The 26,763-nt window shown below is 33.9% G+C and overlaps 5 protein-coding genes across 7 annotated transcripts; 4 read left to right on the top strand and 1 right to left on the bottom strand.

The window, feature by feature from the left end:
• The first annotated feature begins 3,625 nt into the window (after nt 1-3,625).
• Nucleotides 3,626-8,083, top strand: LOC133680493 (BTB/POZ and MATH domain-containing protein 4). Of its 3 annotated transcripts, none has more exons than XM_062103482.1 (4): nt 3,628-4,125; nt 6,218-6,566; nt 6,675-6,954; nt 7,604-8,083. In XM_062103482.1, the coding sequence occupies exons 1-4, from the start codon at nt 3,749-3,751 to the stop codon at nt 7,789-7,791; spliced, it is 1,194 nt and encodes a 397-aa protein (XP_061959466.1). In that variant the 5' UTR covers nt 3,628-3,748; the 3' UTR covers nt 7,792-8,083. The 3 variants fall into 3 exon arrangements, with proteins under 3 accessions (XP_061959464.1, XP_061959466.1, XP_061959465.1); XM_062103481.1 differs by having other exon boundaries at nt 3,629-4,128; XM_062103480.1 differs by having other exon boundaries at nt 3,626-4,128; nt 6,218-6,954.
• Nucleotides 8,084-12,347: 4,264 nt separating this feature from the next.
• Nucleotides 12,348-15,464, bottom strand: LOC133679893 (laccase-2-like). Its single transcript, XM_062102620.1, has 6 exons — nt 15,214-15,464; nt 14,909-15,060; nt 14,512-14,756; nt 14,003-14,131; nt 12,949-13,890; nt 12,348-12,755 (listed from the first exon to the last, which is right to left on the bottom strand). Exons 1-6 carry the CDS (start codon nt 15,343-15,345, stop codon nt 12,625-12,627), a joined length of 1,731 nt encoding a protein of 576 aa, XP_061958604.1. The 5' UTR covers nt 15,346-15,464; the 3' UTR covers nt 12,348-12,624.
• A 2,941-nt stretch (nt 15,465-18,405) lies between these two features.
• On the top strand, nt 18,406-20,757 carry LOC133680485 (zeaxanthin epoxidase, chloroplastic-like). The gene is made up of 5 exons (XM_062103469.1): nt 18,406-18,720; nt 18,868-18,932; nt 19,025-19,085; nt 19,163-19,309; nt 20,488-20,757. Exons 1-5 carry the CDS (start codon nt 18,462-18,464, stop codon nt 20,616-20,618), a joined length of 663 nt encoding a protein of 220 aa, XP_061959453.1. The 5' UTR covers nt 18,406-18,461; the 3' UTR covers nt 20,619-20,757.
• Nucleotides 20,758-21,282: 525 nt separating this feature from the next.
• LOC133680484 (NADH--cytochrome b5 reductase 1-like) lies at nt 21,283-24,127 on the top strand. The gene is made up of 9 exons (XM_062103468.1): nt 21,283-21,618; nt 21,955-22,096; nt 22,211-22,301; nt 22,402-22,479; nt 22,787-22,867; nt 22,962-23,051; nt 23,127-23,192; nt 23,628-23,714; nt 23,788-24,127. Exons 1-9 carry the CDS (start codon nt 21,510-21,512, stop codon nt 23,878-23,880), a joined length of 837 nt encoding a protein of 278 aa, XP_061959452.1. The 5' UTR covers nt 21,283-21,509; the 3' UTR covers nt 23,881-24,127.
• Nucleotides 24,128-25,336: 1,209 nt separating this feature from the next.
• On the top strand, nt 25,337-25,960 carry LOC133679802 (germin-like protein 9-3). The gene has a single exon (XM_062102499.1). It carries the CDS (start codon nt 25,337-25,339, stop codon nt 25,958-25,960), a length of 624 nt encoding a protein of 207 aa, XP_061958483.1.
• Nucleotides 25,961-26,763: the final 803 nt, after the last annotated feature.

Below are 26,763 nucleotides of genomic sequence, written 5' to 3' on the forward strand. Positions count from 1 at the left end.
TATAAAACACATAAATAGAGTAATCACAAGTAGATAGACCAGATCAAATTAAAAAATCAAATTGAATAAAATACTCAGGGATGAAATTGAAAAAAAAACTTCAAAAAGTATTAAAAGTCAAATAAACAACGATCATGATAAGGAGGGCCAAAATTGTTCAAATTACTAACCAAAGGCCATAATTGTTTTTTTAAGGTCATGCGTGAATTTCTAGTGAATGAGAGAGAGAAGAGTGAGTAAAAAACCAATTTTAAAAAATAATTTATAAAAAGACAGCACTTAAATCGGGTTCATCATAAAAACTGGTGGTTCAGGTCATAAAACTAAGATTATCTTGTGAAAGGCAAACACGAAAAAATTATAAAGCAAAATTTTAAATCATAAAAAATTAAAATTGAAACAACAAGCACTAAACCTTGCACGTAAAATAATTGAAAGAAACTAACCACAAATTAAATTGAAAAACAAAATAAATGAAAAAAAGAATAGAAAAGGTGAACAATAGAAAAAATGAGGACCAAAATCAGAAATAAAAAAAAATAAATTAAATTTTAAAGGAAAAAATAAGAAAAAAATAATGCAAAGGATAAAATAATAACAATAAAAAAATATAGGACCAAATTTGATATAAAAATATAATAAAATTAATTAATGAGGGATGAAATTAAAAAAAAAACTTCAAAAAAAATTAAAAAATTTTAAAAAAAAAGAATCAAATTTAAAACAAATAAAAACTAGTGGAGACAACTTGTTTTTTAAAGGCTATGTACAAATACCAAGACCTAAGAGAGAGAAAAGAAATGGAGGAGAAAAAACTTAATAGCCTCTGAACTGTCACTATCATGACCACGAATGCCTCTTTAGCAGCTGCGACACCAATTAATGCATCGAATAAGATGACGGTCAACAAGTTTTGGCTATCAGAATATGCCCTATACGTCTCTAGAATGGGGCACGGGACATTGATATTCAGATGCTTGAACAACACGTGTCAGCCTCTACAATTGATTTATTAATATTTTAATAATTTAAATTACTAAACAAGTCCAGTGACATGAATATTACAAAAAAACCATATTGCAAAGACAAAAATACCCTCTCAAACCAGCCTTATTTTTTAGTCAAAGGTTATATATGTCATTTTACTATACAAAAATTGTGTAGAGACAAAAAAACCCTATTTGCAAGTCTAGCATTTTTGAGCTAGAATTGTGCAAAATAAAATAAAATAATGAGAAAATACACAAAAAACCTTGTATGAAAGGCCAATTTTTTAGCTTTCAAGGCAATAAGATATTTTTATTGTATATTATAAGAAGTAAATGACTAAATTACCCCTCATCAATTTAAAAATAACACCCGAATCATCTAAAAAAGACGACTTTACTCTCACTTCCAAAACAATTGTTAATTGCAATAAAAGACAAAATAACCAATATATTGTTTGAATCCACATCATTTCTCCTCACAATACACAGTAAATAACCAAGTCTTTTTAGTTGTTTTTGTAATGAAATATAACTATTTAAAAAAATATATAAATAGATTTATCTTACATTCATTTTTTTATCAAAAAAACTTTGAAAAATATATATTTGAGTATGGTGTTTGATAATTGGTATTAAAAGGTGAAACGAAGTTTTGAGAAATATAACTACTGTTTTGTTATGTTTTTAATTTTTTTTATTTTTTTGATAATTTTAACATATTGATATTAAAAATATATATTTTTTAAATTATTATTTTAATATATTTTAAAGTAAAATCACTTAAAAATAATTTTTATAACTGTCTTAACTCTTAACATCCCCTTAAACTGCTAATAGGGGTGTTCATAAGTCTGGTTTGGGTTAAAAATTCTAACCAAACCGGACTTTTTAATATCTAGAAATTGTGATCTAGATCAAATTAAAAACCAATTCAAACCGAATTGGTTTTTGTTTTGGTGTTTTTCTTTGAAAATTGGGAAACCAGATCCTTTAAATGTGCCTGTTTTTTTTGGGTTCTTAATAGATTAATTTTTTTAGTCTTTTATTTTTGGGTTTTTAAACCAAACCAGCCTCCCTCACTTAAAAACGACAATTCGAATTGAACATGTGATGGCGTGTTGATATAATTACATTTCTCAGCACCCTTCATTGTTGTCGTCCTTCACCAAATTTCATCGAATCAGATGGTTTTCTAGGCACTCACTGGGTCAATCTATTAGGTTTCATGTTTTAACTTTTTCATAGCACATTTTCTTTATATAGTTGAGTTTTTGTTGGTTTCTTGTTTGGGTGGTCTGTTTTAAATTTTTAAAATCAAAATTAAATCAAATCGAGATAAATTTTATATTTTTTAATTAATTTTACGATTTTTTTTTTCGGTTTAGTTTTCTTAGTTAATTTTTTCTTGTATTTTTGGTTACTCGGTATTTTTAAATTCTCTTACATGCTAGTATAATTAGAGGTGGCCATGAGAGGGGGGAGCAGGAGTAATCCAAGAAATTATCTTTAAAAGATTCATTCTTACCTGTTCGTTCTTAAACAGTTTTAAAATTGCTTTTCGTATGAAATTAATATTTTTTAAATGTTTTTTTTTATAATTTTGATGTAAAAAAACAAAATAAAAAAATAAAAAATATTTTTTAAAAAACAGTACGTTATAAAAATTATAAACATTATAAGAGTGTTTCATCATAAAAATTCATGGGTAAATATGTTTTGAAAATATCTTCTTAATGTATTTGACCACTGAAGAGTCATCGATGGCGGCTAATTAGAGGTGAGAAGCTTACTCACGAACCTAATTCTCAAGGCTAACGAGTTTACTAAGGAATTTTTAAGTAATGTTCTTCTCAGAGCCCAATTAAATTAGCCTATAAGCATAAGAAAATTGACTCTGCCTCTTTATTAATTAATTATGAAACATCCGTGACCCCACGGTAAATAATCCTTCGCTAGAAATCCCACCTCGCTAGTTTGTTTGAAATTACAGTGTTACTTGTTTAAAGTTTTTTTTTAAATATATTAAAATATTATTTTTATTTTTTAAAAATTACTTTTTACATTAGCATATTAAAACAATTTAAAAATATAAAATAATATTTTATTTTAAACAAATTTTTTTAAATTTTAAAAAACACAGTTTGCACTACATTCTCAAATATAACTTTTAAAGTTTGATTGGAAACACGGTTAAAATCGCGTTCCCTCAAATTTTAATTATTTTTTTGTTAAATTTTGTTAATATTTTTAATTCGTTTTGATATGGTGAAATTAAAAATAACTTTTTAAAAATAAAAAAATTATTTTAATATATTTTTAAATAAAAAATACTTTAAATTACAATTATTATCTCAGTCCCAAACATGTTTTTATTAAACTAAAATTCTAGATAAATTAATTTAAAAAAGTATTATTTTATTTTTCTAAATCAAACAAAATTTTAAGCAAATCAAGAATTATATATACATTGAGTTCCAGTTAATTCTTGGACCGGATTAATTTTCAGGCCGGATTGGTTTACTAATATCGACTTTCTTACCATCATCCACCCAATAAACCACCACCACGTCACTAAAATCAATTTCCTTAAAGCCAGCAACAGTCATTTCCACCACCCCCTTTTATCCCCTCAACTAGAGTATTCTAGACCCTCCTCCTCCTCCTCCTCCTCCTCCCCCCCCCACCCTGTAAAATCCCCAGTCTCTCTGCAATCGTAAAAAAAGATACACCCTAATTTGCATGAACAACAATCTGTCAATATGACCGAACCGAACCCACTGGTCTCGCCCACAACCTCCCGGTCCGTAACCGAAACGGTAAACGGCTCTCACAAGTTCGTAATACAAGGCTATTCACTGGCGAAAGGAATGGGAGTAGGAAAACACATCGCGAGCGATAATTTTACGGTGGGAGGGTATCAATGGGCGATTTATTTTTACCCAGATGGGAAAAATCCGGAAGATCATTCAGCTTATGTGTCCGTTTTTATCGCGTTGGCTAGCGAGGGGACGGATGTTAGGGCTTTGTTTGAATTGACGCTTGTTGATCAGAGTGGGAAAGGAAAACATAAAGTTCATAGTCATTTTGATCGGTCGCTTGAGGGTGGGCCTTATACGTTGAAGTATCGCGGTAGTATGTGGTAATAAATTTGATTTTTGAGTTTAAATATCGTTTTTTTTTTTGTTTTGTTGATGTGGAAGCTTTGTGTTTTGTGTGTTTGATTGGTTTTTTTAGAAGTAATGGGGTTGCGTGAGGAGAATGATAGTTGATTGTTGCGATCGCGTGTGGTAATTTGACTTGGTGTTGAAAAGAGCGCTTCTTTCTGTTAATGTGGGTGATGGTGTGTTTGTTTGTCGTGTGTTTGATTGGTTTTTGAGAGGCTTAGCTCTTGATATATTGCATAGGATTGGTTTCTTAGAGTTTTTTTATGTGATTAGCTTATGTGAGATGACAAGTAAGAAGAATTGTGGTGTACAAGTTGTTTTTTCATGTAAAAATTTGGTTCTGGTTGGATTGTGTTACCCGGTTAAAATGGTGTATTGTTTTGTTACGTGGTTGATCGATTGCTTTTCGATGAAGTTTGATGAAATAGTTCTGTATAGAAATGCTCAAGTGATGCGTTAGGTGTTGTTGATGTTGAATAGCATTGTTCTTGGTTGGGTTTATTAAATGAGGAAGAGAAGAGGAATAAATTGTGAGAGAGCATATAGATACTGCTCTAGTTTGTATTTTTTCTGTAAACATGCTTGGAATTTCTGAAGCATTTTTTATGGTGATATTATGAGGTGCATATTGAATGCCTTTTGGTCTAACTGGTGTTTGTATTAATTATTCATGGTTGAATTTGTGCTATTGGTTAATCAGACATCATGTGATGTGTAAAATTTCTTTTCCTTTGGAGAGGATTTTTTTGTCCTATAGTATAGAGCTAAGGGGCTAATTCCTATAAGTTTGCTGTTTAATGCTAGAGCTTGATGGTGTTCTTTGAATTGAAAAAAGTTACTTGTAAGGAGATCTTTAGTCAGTGTAGTCCAGGTTCTACACCTCTACTGAATTTGAAAGGATATTGTTTGTAATTCAGAACCTGTTCTTCACTCAATTTTTAAGGTATAACTAATCTCTGTGATTCTGTCTCCAATTCTCAAATCATAGAGGTCATAGTAGTCATGGACCCATATTAAGATGGAAATGACAACTTTTGCTTCTGTAACAACTCTGTGATTAGCATGCCTTCTGTAGAAATCACTCTTTTCTTTAAGTATAGAAAGTACACACCAGATAACATAGACTGTTAAATGCTGCTTGACTCTTCTGAAAATTTAGGAACATTTTAGGGTGCTGAATATTCTCTCTCTTTACATTCCATTCTAGCTTATAAGGGTTAGGCTCATCGATGTTAATATTTACCTTGAAAAGATTTTCGAGAACTTATACAATTGAAAATGTAAAGTAGCTCTCTAATTGATGGACGTTTGGCATTGATGATTAGGTAAAGAAGAGCACCTTGAACTTGGGATGTTATTCCACTGTGTGATGTGGAGTCCACTGTGTGATGTGGAGTTTGTGGTTGAGCATCTTTCTTTGAGTTTGTTAGATAATCTGGGCACTCCTATATATTATATGTCTTACTCTAAAACACTTTTGAAGTCTTTGGATCTGGTTTCTTTTGCATCCTGCTTTCCGCTATTTAATTTTCTTGTTTTCTTTCTCTTTAATGGTTTTCATTCCTTTGATAATTATTTTTCTTCAGAGTGTCCCACTTTCTCTATGTATACTTTCTGTGAACAGGTGTTGAAGTTTAATTAACTGTCAGAAACAGAAAGCACTGATTGTGCACCTTTATGGTACCAGGGCTCTATCCCAGCTTTCTAGTATGATTTTGCATAGCTTCAACAATAGTCATGGCTAATCTTTTATTTTTGTTTCTTCTGCATTTATGTCATCTTCCTTGCATTCACTTGAGAGTTAAGACTAAAATTTTGATTCATTTTATTTAAGTGGCCCCCTTTTTTCACCCTCTTCCCTGCTTTATCTCTATTATTTCCGTACATTTGCCTCCTTCTGCTTGGTGTGGATATGTAAAATGTTCAATATATTTGAATTTCAACCTCCCAATTTTCCTGACTTTTGAGATATATATTTGAGACGGGCTAGGTACTTATTTTGAAATGATTCAATGGCAACTTTTGGACTTAGATGTTTTTACTGTCTTGTTTTCTTTAATGTAGGGGTTACAAGCGATTTTTCAGACGAGCAATGCTTGAAACATCGGATTACCTTAAGGATGATTGCCTGAAAATTAATTGTACTGTTGGAGTAGTAGTTTCCGCAACAAATAGTTCCCAGTTAAACTCGATTCAGGTTCCAGAGTCTGATATAGGAGCTCATTTTGGCATGCTGCTCGACAATATGGAAGGTTCAGATGTTATTTTTAACGTGGCAGGGGAAAAATTCCATGCTCATAAGTTGGTGTTGTCTGCCCGATCTCCTTTTTTTCGATCTAAATTTTTTGATGATGGCGTAGAGGAAGATGAACAAGAGATTGTCATTCCTGATCTAGAACCTGTGGTTTTCAAGGTGATTTTTATTCCCATAAGATCGTATCTTTTAAAGGCATATTGGGTCAGGATTTGTGTTCTTGTTGGTTTTCTGTGTTTATTTATTTCCTTATGTGATTCCATACAGGCTATGCTGCACTTCATATACCGAGATACTCTCACTGAAGATGTGGACATGGCAACTTCTAGCTCTTCTCCTGTCTGCTCCGTGTCTGAAACATTAACAACAAAGCTGCTAGCTGCAGCAGACAGGTATGGTCTGGACAGACTCAGACTGATGTGCGAGTCTCATCTCTGCAAGGATATATCTGTGAATTCTGTTTCCAGCATCCTTGCCTTGGCTGACTGTCATCACGCAACAGAGTTAAAAGCTGTTTGCCTAAAATTCGCTGCTGAAAACCTTGCAGGTAATTTCTAGTCTCCCCTTTTGAATTTCCCTTACCATTCATTATTTAGAGAATTGTATGACTGTCAAAATAAACAGTGTCAACTGAGGGGATAGGCTAAGGCCCTTCGTGAAATCCAGCTGTGAAGAACTGTAAAAAAACAAGTCCTCTGCATAAATATGTTGCCAAGTTATCACTTGGTGGTGGTAGGAGAAGGGCCTCACATCAATCACATCAACCTTGTTTTGATGTAGCTTTGGAGGGCATAGATTAACTGCTTGGCAATCATGTTCCACTTCATACATCTGTGTAGCCAGGCAAAATTGTCTTAAATTCGCACATCTAAAATGTAGCTTATCATAGTGTGCCCAAGTTGTACGGAAAGATAATGAGGAATGAGGACAGAAGTAAATGAAGTGGTATTTATGAGGGAAGCAAATGTTCCCACTGGAGTAATGTGTCAAGGTTTTCACTTGAAACTTAAAAGCATCACATAATGCAAACTATTGCTATTAACCACAGGTTTACATTATATATCTGTATCTCCTTTTATTCATGAACCGCACAGTTGGAAATTTGAGATTTATAGATATGCCTCATTGTTCAATAAATGATGAATTGTTGGTGCTTGATACGGTTTTCTCATCTCCTTTGGTCATCATCACTGCAGCTGTAATGCGGTCAGATGGCTTTACCTACCTCAAGGAGAACTGCCCATCACTGCAATCAGAGTTACTGAAGACGGTGGCAGGTTGTGAGGAGGATTGCAGCAGTGAAGGTGGAAAGTCACGGAGTGTATGGGCCCAACTTTCAGATGGTTGTGACACCAATGGCCGAAGAGTCAGACAAAGAACATAGTATCCGGACATCCAGCTGATCTTTGTAAATGAGGGGGAAGACGGAAAATAGAAAACAAAAAAACGTTGTGTAACATAGGAGGGCCTGCCATGTTTTTCAGTTTGAACTGGTGGTAGATTGCGGGTGTGTATTGTAAGCTGTCATGTTGATAACCATAAGCTGTGTTGTTTACTCATGTTCTGAGTATGTATGGAACATGGCTTGTGAAATTTTCCCTTTCCCTTTTCCCTTTTAACATGCTAACAAATTCTGTGTTTCTCAAATAGAGAGAAACAGCCTTCATTACTTGAAATTCCTTTCCTTTCTGCACTCTTTACTCCCATTTTCCATGTCTGGACTATCGAGTAGGAGCACAAAGTGCACTTGTTGCCATGTCTGCCTAGAGCAGCTCTAGCGAATGTCCCTGTTCTGTGGCTGCTGGTGTGTAAGTTTCAATTCATGTTTGGTGTATACTTTAAACCAAGGCTGCTGCATGGATTTATTTCAGGTCTCAGGGGATGGGAGAGATTCGAAAGTAACCAGCTTTCACCATAAAGCACAGTTATCGTTTTGCTGCTGCATGGAGCTCTTACTCTAATTATATATATATGAAGCAAGGTTAAAACAAATCTAATTATTCACACGTCCAGTAGTAGTATTATAATTTTCCATTTTCCTTAAAAAAATTTCTTAAATATAGTTTTTCTTCTTCTTTGTTGTTTCATTAGAGAAAAGAGTAGAAAAGCAAAAACCCGTAGAAAATAGTCATGATAAATATTTGTCCAGCATGTAGTCTGTAGAGCCTTAGTCCGTAAAATATACCTCCTCGAAGCTCCTCTAGGCTTCCTGCTACATGCAAAGAACTCTTTCTCGAGGATCCATGGCTCATTTCTAATGTCATAACCAAATCCATAATTAATCAATTCCATGTTCTTTTAATAAATATTCAAGGTCGGTGACCAAGTAAACCCTAGCCTAGCCAAACAACCATGGCTTGAAATACTTCCTCCCCAAGGAACTAAGACTTCTATATAGACACACACACACACACACACACACACACACACACACCCTAATACCCCCAACTAATCACATAACATACCAAAATTAATCTTTAATTAGACCGAGTTTTCTTTAATTTTGTCTCTTCATACATCCACATCCACAGTTTTTTGATATATCAAATTTATTGTGATGACCGCTATGCTGCTTTGGTGCGGTTCATGCACTAGGCGTTGCCCAACTTTTTGCCAAGAAGATTCCGTGTAAGTGTAATTACACAGGTTCTTATAATTATTGTTCTACTCTTACTGACAAGGCTGAAGGAAATTAATTTCTAATTATTTCTATGATTTTATTTAATGGACTGCACAGGTCGTGTTCCATGTGTGGTAAGGTTCTTAGCATGTTGAGTTGGCATAGAAGACTCGAGACAAGAAATCCAAGATTTAAGAGAACCTGCAGAGGTAGAAGGAAGAAGATACAAATAAACGATGATGAATCATGTGTTACTAATCAAGAAGCCTCTGTAAATATTGATCATGAAGCTTTATCGAGTACTGCTGAAAAGCCAGTCCTTAAAGTGAAGGATGGTGGAGCAGATTAGAGGTGGGAAAGGAGAAGATGTTAATTATGAGCAAAATTTGGGACCTAATTCTTGATTCTTTTACTGGTTTTGATCAGAAGAGTTTTGATTTGTTTAAAGCTAGAGTACGGCGGGCTTGAACAATTAAATTGTGGATTATCATTAATTTGTTTGTTTGTTGCTTCTTAGTTTTTATTATGAGCAGCGGATTATCAACTCAGGATAATATTTTTATTAAAATAATAATATTTTTATTTTTATTTTTATTTTTTTAGAGTTTATTCAAATTAATTTGACCATATCAATAGAGTTACAAGTTAATATTGTAGATTAGTTGAATTTACTAAATTAATATTTTTTCCGGTTTATCTTGAAATTCATCATAAATTAAATTTTAAATAATAAATTTTTTGAATTAACCTATCAAATTAAACCGGGATTAACAATTATACTTTTACACATTAAAATAAAAATAAAATGAACTACCTTCTCATTTTTCAGCCCTTTTTAACAAGGGAGAAGATGGACCAATTCCCTTTGCTTCTTAATGAAAAGCTTATGAACTGTATCCCAAAAACTTGAAAGTATTTTCCCAAAAAAAACAAAATTGAAGAAAAAAAAGAGGAAAAACAGAGGGAATAATCGAATAAGATGGGTGCGAGCTTGTAAAGACAGTCAACTAGAACAGAATATTCTTGGACAGTGGCACATCCATTGACCTTAATTTAAGATCGGTTCATCTTTCCATATATATATGCCCCCAAAGTCACAATCATATATAACCTGGTCAATCTATCTATATAATTCTAAATCCTTTGTTAGGTCTAAAACTACGCAATAATATTAAATGTGTGTTTGTTTTTGTAGATAAGATTATTCTTTAAAGGTTTTTTAATTGATTTTTACTTAAAAAGAATGTTAAATTAATTTTTTTTATTGTTTTTCAAAAACTTTTAAAAAATTATTTTAAATATATTTTAAATTAAAAATACTTTTAAAAAACCTACATTACCAAAGGCACACAGTGTCTCCTCCTTTTAATTCTTCTTAATCATGAATGTTCCAAGTGCAACATAAACTTCACCTCATCTTGATCAACATTGTACATATATATCATTTGAGCTGACTGGAAAAAAAAAGAAAGAAAGGAGGCGAAGACTATATGGAGCTGCCATGGAAAGGGAGCCTATATTGAACTCATATTGAGAAGACTATATATATATATATATATATATATATATATATATATATATATATATATATATATATATATTTCTTTTAGATAAATCTAGGGAATCAAATGTGTTTTTTTTTTATTGTACTATCTAGTTACTGTTTCAATATAAAAAAAATCAAGATAATTTATATTTTAAAAATATATAAATTCACTATTTAAGAGAATTTTATTTTGTCTCGTAAGAGCAGGAGTCAAGGCCTTCGTCTCGCAAGGGCATGAGTTAATTAGGCCTAGAAACAGCATAAATCTCAGAGCACCAATCCTAATTAACTCACAGCCCAAGTTAAGATTCTAGTCCCAGCAATTGTAGTCTACATCTCCAAAATGATCAAAACCTAACCATCGATCGTGGTGTTATGATGATCAGTTGTGGCCCTATAAAGACTAAGCAACACAATTAATTTGTTCATATAAACTATATGCATGAATATGTATATATTTTATCAACAGCCTTTGAAGGATGTGAGGGGTCAACGAAATCAATTCATTCAAGTTGATAATCCCCTTTTCTGCATAAATTCTTGCAGAGCCTTTAAGAGGGATATAATCTGGAGGAATATTTCCCATTATGGGCATTCAAATAATGTAATGCTGAGTTGCATGAAATGCAATGAAATCGGAGAAATCCTCAAGAACATAGAGCATTATAAAAGTGATATTTTCTATTCTTTCATGGCCTATAAATAAAGACTTCGACAGTAGAATTGGCATTGCATTTGTAGCACATACACATGAATTGAGAGAAGAGAGGTCTAACATGAGGATCGGAGCCTTGTGTGGAAGCCAAGGATGACTTGCCTGAGCATTTCAGGAAGGTTTCTATATGAAAGCTTTTTGTCAGTTTTGCAGGAAGTCAGCCTTGGCTTTCCTGTGGTCTCTTCTTTCTCATGCTATGCCTTTCTCTTCTTTCATAATTAAAACAAGATCAAAAACATATAAAGGGTATGCATTTAGACATTAACTTGATCGATGCATTGCACTGTTCAACATATTATTTTGAAGAATCCATCAAGGTTTACATTATATTCTTTGATTCAATGGCCTTTTCTGTATACACTCACAATGTTAGGGTAGAATGACACATGAGAGGTTTAGGCTTTTTTTGACAAGGCGGTACACTCCTTTTATACTTGCATTTTCTCTGGCTGAAAATAATTTTAAAAAATAATTTTTAATTGTGATTGATTTGATTAAAATATATATTTTGTTAAAATTATAATTGAAGTTGTTGTTTAACTAAAAAATATATTCAGAGTGTTTTTTTTTTAAATTATAGTTGAAATTGATGTTGATAATAAAACGACAAAAAAACACATAATTAATTTTTTAATTTAAAAATATATTTATATGTATTTGATTGTTAATACATTCTAAATTAAAACACACATGCAAATTATAACACTAGTTTTTTTTTTATTTCATTAAACTTATTGTAAATATTACATACGAACATGAGTATTTTGTTGCGATGTACTTGTTATTAGTATAGTTTTTTTAAAAGACAGTGATTATTAAATATCAAATCCATATCTTTTTTTTTCACGGATAAAAAACTCAACGCTTTCTGATCTGCATCTCATAAAAAAATTTAACTCAACCTCGTCAAAAAAAAGGGTGTCATAGTTTGCTGGTCATTCATAGACAAGGGCACCGATGACGTGTCAAAAGTACAGTTTTTCATGCTCCAGCAAACGCTCGTTGGTGAATAAAGGATATATACATGACAAAATGAGATGAGAGAGAGAGAGAAAGGGCTGTAATTTCATCAATGAACAATTTTTATTTATGCTCCAAAGAAGAGCGCAATGAACTCTGTAATATATTACAAAACCTCCGCCATGTTTTCTTTTCCAGTGAGCTCGATAGTCAGCTTTTGAGAATGGCAAGCCAGAAATACAGAGAAGTCCAATAGGAATGCTGGTAGGCAACTAACAATTTTTCAACGAAAACTTTAGGAAAGCAGCAGCAACACAAAATTTTAAGTTAGAATTTGCAACTCAAAAGAAAAAATCATGATCATAGCTAGCATTGGTCAACACTTGGGAAGATCAGATGGTGGAGGAGGGAGCTTCTGACTGGGAAGTGTTCCATCCAAGACAATCCATGCCATCCTTAGCCCCCAGCTCAAATGGACATCGAAGTGGCAGTGCATAAACCATACTCCTGCATGCGTCACAACACATTAATTAATTATGTCGATATGATTAAGAAAACATTAGTAGAATAAATGCAAATCCTAAAAATAACAGAATGAAAAAGAAAAGGGTGTGCTTTAACTTATTAATTATCATTGTTATTATTATTATTATTATTATTATTATTATTATTATTACTTGTAAGAAATAGTGCTACGAACCTGGATTGTCTGCATGAAAACGAATTGCCACCCAACCAGCAGTAGGAACACCAACAGTGTTCCTTTCAACAGGATCAACAAGGTTAAAGTTCTTGGGGTCATTATTTGGATCAAAATTTCCAAACCCTTCTCCAACTACATAGAAATTGAAGCCATGAAGATGGAGAGGGTGGCTCTCAGCACCAAAAATGCGAGTACCCTGCATCACTACCTCCACACTTGTGTTAAATGGTACCAATACAAGCTTGGTACCATTGGCCACAAGAGTATTATTTGGTGGGGTCCCTGTGTAGTTGAATGGATGGAGTGGAAAGGTTGGGAAATCAGAGGTGTAAACCCCATTTGATTTTTTGAAAAAATAGGATTGAAGAAGTGCTGATGAAGGGAGAGCCATGGATATGTTGTTAATAGAAGCTGCAAATTTCGTGCCATTAGGCCCTTGACATGTTTGGTTTTTTGGGCATGGGCTGTTTCCCAGACCAACCGTGAAGAAAAATTTCTTGTCTACTGTTTGAGGGACATTAACCGGGAATCGAGAATTAGCCAGACTGCGAAGCCTTCTTGTGAAATTTGCGACGACATTTGTAGCATTAATCGGAGGAAGGGTTGGTTTAAAAGCTGTCGAATTTGAAGAAGTTTCATACTCAAGTATCCCTGCAACAGTTGTGTTGTCAAATGTGCCTTGGCCAGTGAAGTATGGTCTTGCTAACATGTAGAATGATGCATTGGGGGCAATGGGTTTGGTCTTCAGAAGAACATTTGTGGTCTGTCCTGCTGTGATAACCAAGAGGTTGGTCTCAAAAGGCTTCGCGTAAGTAGCATCCACTTCAACAACGGTGAAGGTGTGGTTCGCAATGCTGAAAAAGAGGTCATCATTGAGTGCAGCATTGATCAATCGGAGAAGATATGTCTTTCCTGGCTTCACCTTTAGCTTGTATGTATCTGCAAGTTATAAACATATGATACAAAAATAAATGTCCAAGTGCGTGTTTGTGTGTGTAAAATAAGCTTTCAAGTATCAATTGGGGTGACCAAAAGAGTAATGATCACTTACTATTTTTCGAGCAATTGTACAATGGACCTGGAAGTCCATTAAAGGTGTAGGCTTCAGAGACATTTGGCCCCCCTCCTGTCTGTAAAGCCTGGCTAATCACTGCCTCAGTATCAGCATTGAACCACTCTCCTGTGGTTTATTCAATCAAATGCCTTTTTAATTAGCTTGTTTGACTTTGCAGAAGATAACAGCCAGTGAGTAAAATAACTGAATTATTTAGAATATTTGTAAAAATCAATCTAAATTTTTTTTTAAAATCAACTTGACAAATTAAATCAGAAGATTTGGTTAGAAAATTTTAAAAATTCAAACCTAGAAATCAAATAAAGAAAACCCATTTAGATGTTTGTCTGGGTTTTAAAAAATAAAACTAGAATGCACCTGATAGAATTGGTCCTTTGGTTCAATATTTGAAAATAAAATCGGTTTTGATTGGATTTTTTAGATCAAATATTTAATCCTTAGAAGATACGAAGAAAAGGTAAAAAAAAGAGAAGGGAAATAATTACCTAACATGATAGTCACTTCCTTGTGAGGTTTGGCAAATGGGTAAGAAACGTTGCGCTTAGGTAAGATGATAAGGGGTCCATAGACAGAAGCTCTAAGCCATGAGAGGTGAGCATGCCAGAAGAGAGTTCCTCTTTGTCCTGTAATAGTGAAGTTGTAAACATAGGTCTGGTTTGTTTGAATAGGGCATTGCGTGATGTATGCTGGTCCATCTGCCCATCCACTTTGAAGTTGTCGAATTCCATGCCTGTTCAATTCAATTCAATTCATTTCATCACCAAAAGTAGACGTTAGTAATATTAATTACCACCAAATATAGATATAGTTTAACTACATGTCATTGTCAATCAATCCATGAATAACAGTGCCATACAACAGAAAACTCGATCACTTTCATACCAATGGATGCTGATATTATTTGGAACATGATTGACCACCTTCACCACTAAACGGTCACCTTCTCTGGCAACTACGCGAGGCCCCGGGAACTTGCCATTAACAGTCACCATGCTCTTAGTGTGGCACAACCGGGTGACATTTGTCAGTTTTATCTGAAAGAAAATTACAATTAACAAATGTTACTTGCATATGAACATGATGATGAGCTAGCTAGCCAGACAAAAGCATAAAATTATATAAATGCTTAGCTGAGTGTTAGCATACGCAAAGTACACACACGCACACACACACACACACACACGTACGTTGAACTTGTAGTGCCTCGTAATGCCTGCATGCTTTGCACCGGCGACCTCAGGAAAGGCCCAGAGGCAGCTCATAGCAAAGAGTAGAATTGTCAGAAGAATTTCAGGCGATGCAGGGACTGAAGCACCCATGCTTTACGTACCAAAAGTGAAGTTAAATTTGCTACTTGGTAGAAAGATGGATGGAGATAGGAGCTAGGTAATGTTGGTGAAACTCAAAACTTTGCTTCTCTTTCTGGAATTATATGATCATTAGGCCCAGTGGAGGGTGTTTATATAGGCAAATAGCTTATAGTTAGAGCAGCAGTGTCTGGTTGATTAAGCAATCCGATGTCTCAGATATGACAAAAGAGAGAGAGAGAGAGTTACCTACTGTCGGTTCATGTTTGAGTTGGAGTGTAATCAAAGTCAATTAATTAGTTAATTTTACCCGTGCTTTAGCTTTAGTTTGAATAATATGGTGGACGATTGCCTCAACTTGTTAATTACATAAATATTTACCATTATTGGTTAATCGAAAGAAATGTCAGCATGGCATTTATTTTCCTTCTTCGTAAGTAACCCTTTTTATTGAAAACTCTCTTCTCGTAGAAAATTTTCCTCAAAAACCTATAAACAAAGTCGCATGGTAGCTTGTAAATGAAATTTGACTTATTATGATCACATCAAGTGATGAAATGTATCTTCCACCAAAAAAGCAGGAGAATATGAGGGATGGGGAAGATAATGATAGTCATGCCAAAACCTATGTTCCAAGGATATATCGGGGGCGCCTACGTATCTGTAAATAAAAATGGAAACCTCTATCTTATTCAGCTACAGAATTCGAAGATCAAACCGTCGGCGTGGATGACCAGGGCAATCAAAGAGATCCCATTTGCCCTTGAACATGTTGTTTTTTAGTGTGTTTAACGTTCCATGCTAATGATCATTTTCATATAAGACTTACGTACTCACTAGGACTGTGGGACACATGTACAGCTGTTGGTGATAACGTGTCAACCACACTTGAAAAATAAAAGAGCCTAGGAAGAGAAGGACATCTGATCCACCTTACTTCCAAGCAACTGATAGAAACTTGATAGTTTAATTAATTAAATTTTAAATTTGATTTTTAAAGATTGTCAGTTTGAGTTTTATAAATTTTAAGGTTTTTAGAAGTTTACATGATCGTTAATTTCAGGACCCGTAGAATTAGTCGAGAAATGCACAAAGTGGCTCGGACATCCACATTAATAAAAAGAAAAACAAAAAACAAAAAGATAATCGATATTTAGAGAATATTGAGTTTGTTTAATATATAGTTACTTCTTTCTGTAATAGCAAAGCAATTGATCTCTTGATCTTAAAAATGAAGTTACAATTATAACGAATTAATTAGAAGCAACTAATATCATGTAGGGGTTAACCGTTGAGGCGTCCATTTTATGCGAATGATCGATGCTATAGCCCTGATCAATGTAGCAACCAAAAACATTAATGCATGCTTAAGATCTTAGTAAACCTTAAGTCCAGCAGTGGAAAAATGATCATATACAGGAAGGATTTTATTTTAAGTTGGTGCTTATATATATTCTTTATGGCTTAAGCATGCATGAATTGCCTGAAGTAATTAGAATGTTGTGTTTAATTAACGTTGTGACTGCAAACAAAGGAAAAACGAACTCCCAGTCTGCAGCCACACACATTGTTTTCATATATCTGCATGGACATTAAGCAGAATTATTTTAATGAATCCCAGATCATAACAACTGCAATAACTCCCATGCACCCCAAGGAACACAGCAACAAACTTGAAGAATGGAGTGTCGAAGTACAACTTAGCTTGTGGATGGAATCCTTTAGCTATGAGATGGTTGATATGATGGCAACATATAGATAAAAACTCCACATGCAAGTCGTCCCAGCTGAGAGATAGCATAGATCCAACCAGCTGCTTGGCCTTGAGTAGTGGCATCAATGGCAATGCCATATTTACAGGAATATGTTTTAATCCTAATTAAGGGAAAAAAAAAAACAGTCACAATGATTTCCATTACTGGCTAGGTCAAACCAATCCTAACCTTGAAAGAACTCATTGTCAAATCTTTATTAGAATTAACCACATCATAACATAAGGAGATAGGATTCAGACTGATAAACTATCGTAGAAGTTACCAAAACTAATATTAACAATGAAATCAAGCTACCAGGTCCAGATTGATTAATCAATAGCTTTCCTATCAGCTAGCTTTAGCTAAATATGGAAGTTGCAAAAGATATATAACTGCAATTCATGAACCAGTGGAAGTTCATTGGCGCAGTTCCTTTTATGGCCAAGGATCAACGCAGGTTTGAATTCCTATATTAAAGCCTCTCTGAAATTGTGGTAACTATTTAAAAATATATTAAAATAATTTTTTTTTAAAAAATTATTTTTAATATTAATAAATTAAAAAGATTTGAAAACATACAAAAAATTTTATTTAAAAAAAAATATTTTTAAAACTTTTGGGAACTGCACCGTATTTCAAAAAAATCTTTTAGATAGTGTTGGAAACATGATTTTTTTTAAAAAATTATTTTTTATATTTTTAAATTATTTTGATATGTTAATGTTAAAAATAATTATTTTTAAAAATATTATTTTAATATATTTTTAAATAAAAAAACATTTTAAATTATAATTATTACCAAACTTTCAAACACTCTCTTGTCATCAGCATCTGAGGTACAAACCAAGATAAAAATGAAAAAGATTGGGATTAACAAGCCAAGTCGATTGTGTGAGTTCTACCCAGCTGGAGTTTCCCATGGAATTTACATACGAATGGGGTAAATTGGTTCCTAGGTTATCAATAAGAAATTGTTTTTTTTTCTTTTTATCATAAGAAAAATTTGATTCTAAATATTTGTAGTGTCTTTAATTATTTTTCAAATATTACATATTTTATTATTGTTAGAGTATCTTCAAAGTTTTGGACGAGGCAGGATGTTCTGAACTTAAAAACTTGAGATCAAAATCATCATGAATCAAGGCCCAGGCACAGACCCATGAACAAATTGGATAGATTTTTCTGAAAAGTAGAGTTCTGAACAAAGAGAAGTAAAAAGACGCAAAAAAAAATCCAAGGAAATCAAGATGTGGTTATCCACATCCTTGTCTTGACATTAAATGGCTGCCACATACATTGTAGCCAAAAACCTCTTTATCCACACCAACATTAAAGGCAACGGCTAATTTGTATAGTGTTATAGAGCTAGCAAAAATGGACATAACCACACAGTCTCTTTCCCATGCCAAGCTTCCAGGGTGCTCAACTTCTCTCGCAACACCAATCTTTCATTCCAAAGCCTCACTTCTTGCCCATAATTCAATCACATTTCAGTCTCCTAAGAACTTTTTCACACAGCTACAAGGTGTTAGGATTAAAGCAAAGAAGCAAAGGAGTCTTGGTGCTGTACATGCTTCTGGGGCTGACAGCACTTTGACTGATGTTGAAGAAAGATGGCTTCTTGTACCCGTTGGTTAGTGAGTTCTGTTTTTCTTTCAAGAATCGATGATTGATGATAATTCCTGTTCAACACATAAATGATATTTAAGTTGCAATTAGTGATCATGTAGTTTGTTGCCCAATCTGAAGCAAACAATGCTGTACCTAATGTGAATTACAGGTGATGGGGATTCAGGGCATATAGGTTTCAAGGTTAAAATGCCAGATGCATTTGAAATAGCTTCTGTGAGTGTCTCTATTCCCTGTTCATGATCATTGAATTTTACTCGAACATACACCAATTAACAAGACCCTTCAATTTTCTGCCATTAATCCAGAGTGAGGTTACTGTTGGCCGCCTCCCCGATAAGGCAGACATGGTGATTCCAGTTGCAACAGGTGTTGGTTCAACCTGTCTGTGAATTTCTTCAACCAACTTTTGACTTCCCTTATTAATGTCATTCTGATTTGAACAGTGTCTGCTCTACATGCTCGCATTCAGAACAAGGGAGGAAATCTTGTGGTCACAGATTTGGACAGTACTAATGGAACATTCATCGATAAGAAACGGCTGCCACCTGGAGCTTCTGTCGGTGTATCGCCTGGAAGTCGTATTACATTCGGTACTAACTCTAACTAGATATACTATTTTCTCTCGTTTTTCTGCATAACTATTATACTGCAGTATATATCTTTTATCCTTGTTTTTTATTCTTAAGTTCTGAACTATGTCTGACCAGTATATATATAACAAAGTGCTGAGACTAGAGAAGGATATTAATATCATAATGTTGCTCTTATGGTAATTAGGGATATGATTATTTTTGGCATAGTTGTCCAACTGAGCCCCCAATCTGACACAGTTAAGGGCCCGGATTGCCGGATCGATCAATCCTGATGAATTATTTTTTATTAAAACAACATTATTTTGTTTTTTAATTCTTTAGTTTTGACCCGATAGTGTTTGGCCCAGATGAAGATGAGTCAAATGGGTCACAAATCAGTTTACTGGGCCACTGTCAAAACTAGCTCAAATTGTAATCCGACCATCAGGCTCTGTATTGCAGGTTTGTTGAGTCAAATCGCCGGGCTAGGTTTGACAACCATGATTAGTTGGGATAAAGTGCTCTCTTTTTAGTTCTTAAATCCCTTCATACATCATAATATGAGGTTATGCAGAGAAACTAGTTGAACAACTTAGATCATTGCGGCAAACTGAAAGTTTTGACAGTTTGATTGTTCGACGCAAAATTCAGTTGCCCTTCATCTCAACCAGTAGTATGAAAAAAAATGTTAGTCAGCCTAAAATTGAAACTTGAACTTTAAATCTGCGTTCTCTTTTGCTATTGTGATTTTATGATGTGGAACGTCTAGCAGACAGTTGCATTTAACAGATACGTCTATCAGTTCAGGGTTGTAACCTAGGGCTTGAGAAACCATGATTTTATATCTTTTGCCATACGCTAAGTCATTTTACTCTTAAAACCAGGTCAAAACTTGAGTGAGTCCAGAAAGCTGCTGAGCTTATAATCTTTGAACCTATGAGCTGCATAGGATATATAACTTGTATTCATGAATCTAACTTGGTATTCATTTAAGTTTCTATTATAATTGTGTGCATATCAAGCAAATAGGCATTCATATGTTGTTGTAAGATCAGTTTCAGCTGAGCATATGTAACCTAAGCAAAGTTCTTGAGACATGATTCTGCATTTGATTTGAAAATGTCGGTGCAACGGTTCAATGCCTGAATCCTGAAGATCCATTATCAATTGCTCATGTCCGAGTTCTTTTGTTTCAGGGGACACTCATCTGGCAATGTTTCTTGTCTCCAAGCTTGCCAAAGTAGAATCTGCTCCAAGCAAATCAGAAGAGTCTCAAGACAAAGTTGAGATTGATAGCCCAACTGAGAGCAATGAAACCACGGATTAAAAATCAGAGTTATATTTGTAAAAGAAATATAGTTGGAGGACGAGCAAGAGAAAATTTCAATGCTATGAATTGAATTTCTCTCCAATTTTCTTTCCAAATTCGTTTAAGAAATAAAATCTATCCCACTTCACTTTTCTCATTCCAATGTTCACACTTATTTTTTTTTCTTATTTTTCAACACAACTTAGTTAACCACAATTATAACTTAGTTAACCGTTGTTACATAAAAACATATATTTTTTATTATAAAATAAAGGTTAAATTAACTGAGATCTTTTAATGAAAAACGAAGACACTAATATCAGTACTTGAGCTGAACATATACTGATTTTTTCTTAATCACAAAAATATTATTAGAGAAACCCACTCTATATTTTTTATATAAAAAAACAAGGAGTAAACAAAAGTAAAGGGATTAGCATATAGATTTTCAAAATCCAAGCATTAAATAGCAATCAAAATCTTATGTAATCTTGCTTCTGAAATTTCACTTATGAGTTTTATTTTTTATTTTTTTTTATATTATCACATGAAACAATAGGAAAAATGAAAAAAAAGGTACATTTTCCATTATTAACTTTTTAGTTTTTAGGAACTATAATGAATAATAATTGAATATTTTTAAATATAAGGATGATAATGGAGTATTGGTAAATCTATATGGTCAAAATGTGCTTTACCCTTAACTGTATCTAAAATTCAACGCTTTGGAGCTATTATCATCTGTAGCAAGGACTTTGGAAGATTTCTCATGCACCCATATAAGTACTTCCATGAGCCCGTCCTACCTGAATCCACCAAACAGCCAAAATTTTACTGAGAAGGGAAGAGAGGGGCAAAAACTTGTCCCTTTGTAGCAAAAACACTCTCTCTGTTCCTGTTGGATCCAAAATGGAAATTTTACAGTCTCATAGAGTGGAAATGATAAGCATTGCTGTGGCTCTTGTTGCCATTGGTGCTGGCACTGCTTTTTATTTCTACATCACCAAGAAGCCTAAAGGTATTTTTTTTTTGTATTTTATTATCTGGGTTTTTGTTATTTTTGTAGATTGTTTATAAAGTTTGAAGCTTTTTTGTTTTTTTCAGTGGGTCTAATTATTATGTGATAGGAATGCTCAAGTTTTCAAATTTATCAGCTGTTTGATTAATTTTGGTGCAAAAAGAGAAGAATCCATTTGTTGGGATTGGAGATTGTCTAGAATTACTAGCAATCTTAGGTTCTTATGATTGGTAAATGTAGAATTGGTTATCTTGGCTATGGAGTCAAAGCTTAAAGCTTTGTGGATATAAATCAGGATTTGTGCAAATTGATTAATGCCTTGTCATGTCTTGATAGGTTGCTTGGACCCTGAAAATTTCAAGGAATATAAACTTGTTAAGAGAACCGAACTGAGTCATAATGTGGCCAAGTTTAAATTTGCTCTTCCCACACCGAATTCAGTTTTGGGACTGCCAATTGGACAACATATGAGTTGCAGGTTCGCTTTGTCTTGAATTTCTACCATAGCGAATGCCTGATTGATGAATTCCATTTTTTTGTGTTCAGTTGGCTGATACGAGGAATAACTAAACTAACCTTTTGTTATCAACAGGGGAAAGGATGGTGTCGGTGAAGAAGTTGTCAAGCCGTATACCCCAACAACGTTGGATTCTGATATTGGATACTTTGAACTAGTTATAAAGGTTGATTGATTCGCGGCTGTACTGTTCGTTCATTCCATTATGATATTGCAAAAATACTATTTTGGTTTGTCATCCTGATTTTGTTGTTTCAAGTAAACAGATGTATCCACAAGGTAGGATGTCCCACCACTTCCGTGAAATGCGTGAAGGTGATTACTTGGCCGTGAAGGGGCCTAAGGTAAAGCTATTTTCCTCTGTTGCCTTTCTTTGCCTCAGGATTTTCCACATTTCCCAGCTAGTTTATGAGATCAATTTGGTATTTGTTAGGTGATTTTGATTTCTTTTACTCTAGAAAGTTTGATTTTCAATTTTGAGGAGCAACATTTATATGGTTCCTACCATTGCCTTGCGTAAATGGTAAGGTTTCTTGACAACCGATTTACTATAAACCTTATCAGTTATCAGAGCCCGCATCACATCTTACTTGCTGTCTGAAACTTTATCACAAAAGGTTGGTAATTGATGTATTTATATGATTTTTCTAGGGGCGTTTCAAGTATCAACCTAACCAAGTCAGAGCATTTGGAATGATTGCTGGGGGCACTGGAATTACTCCCATGTTCCAGGTATATATTTTTAAAATAATCTCTTATTTTGCAGCTGGCCAAAATTATCAGTTTGATCTATTGATTACTTATCTCTCTTCTTTTGGCTTCTTAGGTAACTAGAGCCATATTAGAAAACCCAGATGACAAAACGAACATACATCTTATTTACGCCAATGTCACATATGAGGACATTCTTTTGAAGGTAAATCTCTCTCTCTCTCATTTCTTTGTTGGATGTATTAAATAAGCATAATCCACTTTGTTTGCTTGTTTGCAGGAAGAGATTGATAATCTGGCAATCATTTTTCCTAACCAATTTAACGTCTACTATGTTCTGAATCAGGTGTTATTTGTTTCTTTTTCTTTCCAACTATTAATTTTGTCTCTCACAATCTCTCAGTTTTTTACTTCCTATCTTTTCAAGTCGCCTCTTCTCTTAGATTCCAAGTTATTTATTGAAAAGCTTGCTTTTCTGTTATCTTCACTGAGTTGAAGAATGAAATTTGTTCTCCGCACCTCGTAAGAAAGATGCATATCTCAGTAAGACTGCTAATAAAACAAAACTAATACTGCAAATGGCAATTTAGCTGCTGTATGCTTTTTATGTGGGCATTAGAAAAGGAGACCAATTACTAATGTGGTTTTCTTGATGCTCCAATGGTTGATGCATTCCTTTTCAATGTGAAGAGTTTTCTAAATCTCCTAAATTCATGATTTGTTGGTTTCATGAAGCTAACTTCTAATGCTTCTGTATATTTATGTCAAATTTCATGTTCAGCCCCCAGAAGGATGGGAGGGTGGCATCGGGTTCATATCCAAGGAAATGATTCAATCCCACTGCCCTCCACCAGCACCTGATGTTCAGGTATCCTCCCTCCCTCTCCCTCCCTGCTCTCCGTCTTCCCTGACATTAACAATCAATAACCTTCTTATTGCAGATTTTGAGGTGTGGACCTCCACCAATGAACAAGGCCATGGCAGCCCACCTTAATGATCTTGGATATACTGCTCAAATGCAGTTCCAGTTTTGAGCCCGTCATGAAGATTCTTTCCCCTTTCCCCTTTGTCTAATCAATCTCCAAGAAGATTATGCATTAATTAATTTAGCTCTGTTACATGTCATGGGAAACTGGTTAGCTGACATTCTTCACATAAGCTGAAGAGATCTATCTATACTGATCATTTTCTGCTTAAAATTTCATCTGAATTTCGCATCGAATGTACTCTAACTTTACAGAAGTTTTCCTTTTTACAATTGAAATCACTCGTTAGAAGACATGGACTGGACTGTTGGATGTGTGAGACTCAGTAGAAGAGATGTTGCCTCGTTGACATGCTGTGTAATTGCATCTTTAGTCATGCCATGAAATTCATGATTTGAAGCATGGTCCTAAGCTTTTTCACCTAAGCTGCTATGAACAAAATCAAACAAAATCATCCTCGTTTTCTTTTAATCAAGTTAACTATCATGTCTCCTCTCAAAATTACCGCCTCCTCATCCATGAGGGACTTGTCCAACTAAGGGATATGCTGACAGAAAGGAACGAGTTAGCGGTCCAATTGGCAGCTCATTCCAGGCCTGACTAGCTTTTCAGTTTTTAGAGAAAAAAAGATTGATTATTTTTCCCACATTATTCTGATTATTTTTTGTTTTATATATTTAATTTCTCGTTTTTTGGGTTTTATGAAAAATTCTTGATTATAACAATTCACTCTCTCTTTGTTTTTCAATACACTATCAATCTTGACCTTTTGTTCTTTTTTTATACTCTTAAGAACACAATAGTATACAGATAGTTATTGTTATTATTATTATTATTATTATTACTGCTGCTATTATTATTATAAGATTTATTTCTATTTTCAAGATTCAAATTAAGTCTTATGCTCAGAGATTTACCATTTAAATATATATGATACACCTTTTTCTTATATTTATAAATCATAAATAATTCTTATATTAAAAAAAAACTAGACAGGTATTAACAAATTTATTTCAAAAGATAAATTAAAAGAAAATCTCATGTTCATTCCCCACCCCAATAGAAACAACATGGTCCGGCATCTGAACTCTTTTTTTTTCTTTGTTATATCTTAATTTGCTTTTATTAACAAGCACATATACCGAATAAATAAAACATATATACTCGGTAAAAGACCCGAATCGCGGGTTTATGGGATCAAATCTCATGGTATTTTGTATTTTTTTAATCCCATTTCAGACAGATTAAGAAAACAAATATTTGTAACAATCTATCATTTATTAGACATTCGACCACATCAAACTAATGACTACAAGAACAGTAACATTGTAATGTTCATCGATTGTTATTATCAATAGCCTGCTGTATACATGCATTGTTGCCTCTGTTAGTTTCTCCTCTCTCTCTCTGCATATATAAATCTTCCAAAACCTAAGCACATCATCTCAAATACCATATCTGACGTCTTTAGTAGCTCTAACCTCTTCACGTCAAGTTCTTCATCATGGCCTCAGCTTCTTCCACCTTCAAATTCTTATCACTGCTAGCAGCCTTATGTGCTGTCGCTGAAATGGCAATCTCTGGAGACCCGGATATTCTTTCTGATTTTGTAGCCCCACTAAACTTAACCACAGTTGATGGAGCATTCTTCACATTCACTGGCATGCGTGCCCTTGTTGGTGCACCACCGGCTTCAGCTTTCAAGGTCTCCAAAGCAAGCGCAGCTGAATTCCCGGCTCTTATCGGTCAAAGTGTCTCGTATGCAGTCCTTCAATTCCCGGCCGGCACTACTAATCCGCCTCACACTCATCCTCGCTCAGCTGAGCTTCTCTTCCTTGTTGATGGTTCTCTTCAAGTAGGGTTCGTTGACACGGCCAACAAGCTCTTCACCCAGACTCTACAGTCTGGTGACATGTTCATCTTCCCTAAGGGTCTTGTCCACTTCCAATACAACGCGGATTCTCAGAATTCAGCTCTCGCAATCTCTGCTTTCGGAAGTGCTAGTGCAGGGACCGTATCACTTCCTACCACCCTTTTCGCCACCAGCATTGACGATAACATCTTGGCCAAGGCTTTCAAGACTGATGTTGCCACTGTTCAAGCTCTCAAGGCTGGTCTTAAACCTTGAGGATGGGCTCCATTACCATTATGGCATTATTTACTTGTCATTCCTCTTGTGGTTTACTGTCCTCCTACTCTCTTTTCATTTTTTTTTTTTCATTCTTCTGATGATTTGTATTGAATAATCGCCCCCAATAGTCTAACAGGCCGGTGGATGTATTGCTCGTTTGTTCTTTGTTCAATCACATTGCTATTGTCTCAATTTCTTGTTTCATAATAATAATTATATTCCATTACCCATGTTTTGAACCAAACAAAATCATGTGATTTATGCTTACAAAAATATTATAAAATTTATATCTGTTGTCAAGATTCAAATTAAGTCTTATGCTCAGACATATACCATTAATTCAAATATATATGATATACATTTTATTATATTTATATATAAAAATATACAATTCTTACATAAAAAACTAAACATATGTATTGATAGATTTATTTTAAAATATAAATTAAACGAAATTTCATGTTCATTCCCCACACATGCAATAAAACACCATGAATCCGCAAATTAACTGAATTATCTAGAATATTTGTAAAACTGGCCCCAAATTAACATAATCGAATGGGTTTCCTAAATTTATTGAATAATTTCAGTAAGAAAATATAAAAATAAAATCGATTTGGTTTGGTCTTGATATTGATTTTATATTATAAAAATAAAAAACTAATGGCAATCCAAACTTTTAAAAAAATACTAAATAAAAAATAATCATTATAAACTAAATTAAAATCTTATTATAAATCAAAATATATTATATTAAAAAATTATTTTAATTTAAAAACTTCAACCAGGTGAAATACACC

The sequence above is a fragment of the Populus nigra genome, chromosome 19, assembly GCF_951802175.1.
Source record: "Populus nigra chromosome 19, ddPopNigr1.1, whole genome shotgun sequence".
NCBI classification, from domain to species: Eukaryota; Viridiplantae; Streptophyta; class Magnoliopsida; order Malpighiales; family Salicaceae; genus Populus; species Populus nigra.